The sequence below is a fragment of the Daucus carota genome, chromosome 1 (genome assembly GCF_001625215.2).
Source record: "Daucus carota subsp. sativus chromosome 1, DH1 v3.0, whole genome shotgun sequence".
Classification (NCBI taxonomy): Eukaryota; Viridiplantae; Streptophyta; class Magnoliopsida; order Apiales; family Apiaceae; genus Daucus; species Daucus carota.
Genome location: NC_030381.2, coordinates 10620339 through 10626721, shown reverse-complemented (window position 1 = coordinate 10626721; position 6383 = coordinate 10620339). Strand labels below are relative to the sequence as shown.

General features: G+C 39.4%; 1 protein-coding gene across 1 annotated transcript; it reads right to left on the bottom strand.

Annotated features, from left to right (window-relative positions):
• Positions 1–2627: 2627 nt before the first annotated feature.
• LOC108217613 (uncharacterized) lies at positions 2628–5082 on the bottom strand. Its single transcript, XM_017390456.2, has 3 exons — positions 4259–5082; positions 3913–4146; positions 2628–3825 (listed from the first exon to the last, which is right to left on the bottom strand). Exons 1-3 carry the CDS (start codon positions 5080–5082, stop codon positions 2628–2630), a joined length of 2256 nt encoding a protein of 751 aa, XP_017245945.2.
• Positions 5083–6383: the final 1301 nt, after the last annotated feature.

The window sequence follows — 6383 nt, the reverse complement described above, 5'->3', positions numbered from 1 at the left end:
CTTCAAGATTTTCTAATTAAAGCAAAAGAGAAAAGAATCAAATACTCACTAAGTGAATTTGACTATATAATTAATCTAATAAAATGACTCAAACTCGATTTTTGAAAGTAAATCAGTAAACTGAAAATGGGTACTGAAGCATCAAATTTTAACAACGCAGCAGCAAAACAGAATCATCAACTCGGCGAAGAAGAAACAAAACCCAACACAAAACTCAGAACTAAACCCAGCTCACTCAAATTCGGTAAATGAAACAGCAAAAACAAAAGCAACAAGACTCGGAAACAAACTCAGTTTTCAGCAAGCAACAAACACAACTGCTAGACTCATAAACTCAGATTAAACAGCAGCAAAATCGAACGAAACTAAACACAAATAAACTAATGACTCGGAAAAGAAAACAAAGAAAATGGTGGCAGAGAACAGACAAAACGCAGCAGCTAAAACAAAGATGCAAAACTTACACATGACTCCACTTAACTAACACAAAGATGCAAAACTTACACATGACTCCACTTAACTAACGAATATACCCAGAACTCGAACCTAGCTGTGCACACACCCAACTCGGCAAAATCATGAAACAGAGGAGGACAAACCCAGCTAGATGCGACTCGTTACTAATTCTCAGACTCGGAAACAGAACAAGACTCGCAAAACAAAGAAATAAACTCAAAACTACAGCAACACAAAGACAGGGGTTCGACTGAAAACAAACTCTGTACTACGAATCAACAACTCGGTTAACAGACTCGTCAAGGAAACAAAATCAAAACTCTAAGATATTAAACTACCACCTAACAACAAACTTAAAACTGACTCAATACAACACAAAAACTAACTCCGACATGACCCATTTGCAGACTCGAAACTCAGAAACAAGCAGCATACACAAAGAACAAAACGCAGCCATCGACAATTCTACAAAATAACATTAATAAAAGAGAACAACGACTCGAAATCAGCAAGGAAAACGAAGCAAACTCGAGACAAAAAATAAAGCAAACTCAGCCTTGACTCGATGACGAAACAAACAAAGACTCGGTGAAATCAGAATAGAACATGCAGACTCGGCAACTACTGAATACAAAACCCGGAAAATGAGATACTACGACTCAGCCTACACACTTGCAGCTAATCAAATACAAAAACAAACGATTCTAGAATATGAAGGCGAAAACAACATGACTCGACGATAAATAAACTCGGCGACTCAGTAAACTACAAAATCAGAACTCGGCAGAATATGATGACTTGATTACAGAGGAGTGAGCCGACTGGTTTTATAATGAAAGCAGGGGACTGGATTTAAAAAGAAAAAGGTTTTAAGTTTCTTTTTCCGGTTTTGCAAACTCCAACGCACATGCATAAAATTAATGGGTTAAATCTCAAATTGGTCACTAAAGTGAAGCCCATATCTCACTTTAGTGACTCGACTAAATGGGGACTCACATGCACCACTCTAGTAACACATTATCACAGAAACGTTAGTTTTTGAGATTCCCAGACGGAAAATCACAACGTGGCAGGCATGGCTTTGACAGCTAGGATTATTACCGTTTGACCATCCGACGTGGCAACAAACAACGGTAACTTGTTTGTGTGTATATATATAACCGGTGGTTCTTAACATTGAAGCAATTGAAACAAAAAACAGAGTATATCAGTTTCCAAATATGAACACACCTCCTACACCCATAACACACTCTGGTTCGAACTCTTTTTCTAGGCAGTCGGTGAAGAAGGATGAGCACAGGACTTGCTTTTGTGGGAGACGAGCTAGGATCTGCACTTCTTGGACTCTTAAAAATCCGGGAAGACGATTCTATAAATGTGCCTCTGCTAAGGTAGTTTGTTATTAGTTTTTGTACTGAAATCATTTTATATGCTAATGAATGTTTCTGATATTTTGTAAATCGCCTTTATAGGGAATGGAAGGTTGTCATTTCTTTGAGTGGTTTGAAGAGGATTTTAGTCCTAAAGCCTCGGAAGTGATTACTCACCTAAATCAGAGGAGGATTTTTCTGGAGGAAAAGTTAGAACTTGTTGAAGCTAATTTATCAGAAATGACTGGAAAAAAAAAGGTGCTCAAAGAAGAGAAGAAGCACCTGTGTGTGGAGATATTGAGGGTGCAAGCTGAGAAAAACAAGTTGAAGAAACAGTTGATATTTTGTTTGTGTGTTGTGGCTGTGTTCTTCTTTGTTACGGTAGTAAATATGTAGTAGTTGTATGTAGTAAATGTCACTGCCGAATGGTGGTTAGGATTCTATTTAATGTATGAAATATTGTGTAATGAATGAAAAGGCTAGTGCCTTTACTTTTGCTATAACCAGAGTCTAAAACTGCAATACCTATAATAATAATAATGGTGGCAAAAGATGATATTCATTAAGAAGATACCAAATATAGCATTCGAATTACATCATTCCACAAAAGCAAGTTAAACCAAAAGCAGTAGCAAAGTTAAACCAAAAGCAAGTTCCCTGTTGAAAATAATACTAGTCTGAAAAGAGAATAAAGCTCATCAAGAGCATTACAGTTCAACAGGGTCATCTGAGGTGTTCTTGAACTTGAAAGACTGCTTATACATCAGCCTTGTTGATATCCTTGATGGTGCAGAGGTGGAGCTAGTTCGACTCAATGGAGGGGTTGAAAGTGGTGGTTCCCCCCCCCAGCAGATTCACTGGTGGGGTTGAAACCGGTGGTGTCCCCCCCTGTTGACTCAATGGTGGTTGAAATCTCCTATGCCCCGGTGTCGGCATAAATACAGCCTTGTATCCAGTTGGTCCCCTTAGCTGTTCCTGGAAGTCTGCATAGTTTTTGCCACTTTTTTCCCACTCATCTGTCTCTTGACCCCTCATCAATGGCATCTTCTTTTTGGGGATTTTTGTGAAAAAAGATAGACGTTCCTCCCCACCTTGCTCCTCAGTTGGGTCCTCACCTTGTTCTTCAAGAATATCCCATACAGATTGTGGTACTTCTTCTTCAACTGCCTTACCTTTATCCTTCACTGGACCAGTTTGTGAAGCTTGAGTTTGTGGTTGCCCTCCTTCTTCTGGCTCCCTAATCACAATCCCTGGCTGAGCTTTTCTTGGCTTGAATTTTTGCCTCCTTACTTCCTTTGTTGCCTTTCTTTTTGCCCCTGTTGGTGTCTCATTTTTCTTGGTTGCCTCAGTTGGTGTTGTTGCACTGTCCTTGCCCCTAGTTGGGCATTTTGCTAGTCTGTGGCTTGCATCTCCACAGTTGGAACAATGCATCACCCTTTTGTTAGAAAATCTCTGCAGCAAAATACCTTGTGAAGGTGCAGTCTGACTTCTACTACCCCCTTCCCAAGCCTCTCTTCTTCTGAGTTTTTTTGGCCTCCCTCGAAGCCTTTTGGGAATATCTGGTGGCAGCATTATCTCCCCACCATGGAAGTCCCAATATTCTTCCCCTTTCATTGCCTCCAGTGAGTGCTTGTAGGCTGCAAGATACTTCTCCCTCTTGTAGTAGTCAGACACATAATCAGTTGGATTATGTCTTCTTGAGTGAATTGCTGCTATGGCATGTTGACACGGAATGCCTGTGAGATCATAGACCCTGCAATCACAGTTTCCCCTCTCCAAATCAACTGTAACACATCTAGTTCCTTGCTTTACTTGAAATTTCCTTTCTCCATCCCAAGCAGCATTCCACTTCCTTGACTCTGTGATAAGCACATCAAGATATTTCTTGATTTTTGGACAGATCTGTAGGTCACTTGCAAGCATATCATCCCTCTTCTGTCTCATTCTTGTCATAAGCTTGAATTGAATTTCTTGAAGCATAGTGAGTAGTGGCATATATCTACAAAATACAACATTATTGTTCAAGTATTATAACTGTCAGACATAATTAAGTCATGATTTAGTTAAGTACATAATTGAAGCATACCTCTCATTTATAATCCAAGAATTGAAACTCTCAGACATGTTATTGTCTGTATTATCCACCTTCGAATGTGTAGCAAAAAATGCTTTACACCAATGCTTAGGATCAATTGCTGAGAGTTGAGCATGTGCAGATTTAGAGTGCTTTTCCATCTCCTTCATTGCTTTGGTATATGCCACTTTGTGTGTAGAAAGAGCAATGTTCCAAAAGCATTTCTTTAAGACTCCTGTGTTGAACCTGCGAAAACAATAACAACCATCAGATTACAGTACATAGCAAGTAAATAAGTGAAGAATTGAAAAAATTGTACCTTTTTTTGAAGTTGGCACAGAGGTGCCTTGTGCAGAACCTGTGTTCAACAGAGGGTAGAAGTTCTTTCACTGCATTTTCGAGGCCTTTCTGTTGGTCACTAATGACTGTAAAGCCCCCCCCCCCATCACCCAAGTCAAGATCATCTTTCAGTAGAGTGATGAACCATCTCCATGAATCTGTGTTTTCAGATTCAACCACAGCATAGCATATGGGGAACATTTGATTGTTCCCATCCCTCCCCACAGCAGACAGTAGCTGACCCCCAGTTACAGTTTTTAAAAAGCATCCGTCCAACCCAATAAGAGGCCTACATCCAGCCTTCCAACCAGCTTTCAAAGCAAAATAGCAAACATAAATTCTTTTAAATTTCACAGGGTCATCTTCATTCAGCCTAGTAGTGGATATCTTCACCGTGTTCAGTGGATTACTCAACAGAACTTCTTGGCCAAAATCTCTAACCCTCGAGTAGTGTTCTTTCAAACTTTCTGCAACTCCCTCAAGTGCCATTTTCCTAAGTCTAAGAATCTTTATCCTGGGAACTTCAATTTCCATCTCCTTCTTTATTGTCTCAGCAAGCTCCTTACACATCCACTGGGGGTTTTTCCTAATCCTCTCCCCGAAAACATCACACAAGTACTTCACAGAGGCCATCTTGTTTCTATATGGCTTGGTACATAAATGACTATTAACTAAGGTCTTTATAGTACAAGAATCACTGTTTTTGTCCTTACTACACCAAATGTAGAAAGGACAGCCAGCCTCACAAGCAACCTGACATCTTCTGCTATCATTTGTCACAAATTGAATACCCCTTCGGTCAATTAAACCATATCTTCTAACTGTCTCTCTGAACTCAGCCATATTTACAAATTTCTGACCAACTTCCCAACTTGGAACCTCCACAGACCTATCCTTCTTCCTCCTAACACTTTTTTTTGGGATTTGGTGGACCTACATAGCCTATTTTTGCATTTTCATCTTCACTAGAAGAAGATAAAGACCTTAGAATCTCATTTTCAGAGTCATATTCAGATTCTTCACCTACATTTTCATTTGGTATGTTCATAGAATCTACTAACCCCTGTTTAAATTTTTTACAATTCTCCCTAATAGCATTCATCTCATTATCACTGCCGTATTCATCAGGCACAAAACTCTCATCCTCAGATTCCTCTGTCTCACTACTCCCTTTATACTCTGGATCACTCTCATCAGTATCATCACTAAATTCATCATTCCCCCCCATATTTGCCTCCACTGGATCCCCACCCTCATTTGGATAGTCAATTACTTCATCAAGATCAAGATCAAAATGATCTACATACAACTCTATTCGACCGTAGGGCATACATATTTTAATCAAATCCCTAACCGAATTATCATCATAAATCACTCGCATACCCTTTTCAAAACTATATCCATTACACTTAAAATTCACAAGGGATGAAGACACATCATATGCATATTTTTCAGCAAACTCCTCAAGATCACGAAATGAAAACATATCAACATCAAAATCTTTAATAATCTCAGTTTTCCCTCCAACATATTTAACATTAGGAGGCTTTGTAAAATCACCGTGGTGGTGTAGGTATAGAGTAGTGGTAGTAGACATGCTGTAAACGAATAGAACAAACATGTAAACATATAACACATAGCAGACCACTGACGCAATTAAAGGGCAAAAAAATTAGGGTTTATACATGTAAGAAAGGGGGATATACCTTGAAATGGAGAGATGTTCGCGTTCGGTTCGTTGTGTATGCTTGAAATCCTCGACCAGAGCCAAATCGATTGCTTGGTTCGATTAGGGTTTTATCCCCAAATCGCTCTTGCCAGCCCTAATTCGCCCCCAATCTGCAGTTGTAGTCGCACTTATGTTTCTATAACTCTTATTACATTATTTCTATTAGTTTTATTACACTAATTTATTTGGGACGGGCTGAGTTGGAGTCCACGTAGATGCCACGTTTTTTCATTTGAACCAGACGTTAGATTTCTAACGGTTATCGTCAAGTCAACGGGTCAAACTAACGTCTCTGTGATAATGTGTTACTACAGTGGTGCATGTGAGTCCCCGTTTAGTCGAGTCACTAAAGTGAGATATGGCCTCCACTTTAGTGACCAATTTGAGATTTAACCCTAAAATTAATCAACTGGGT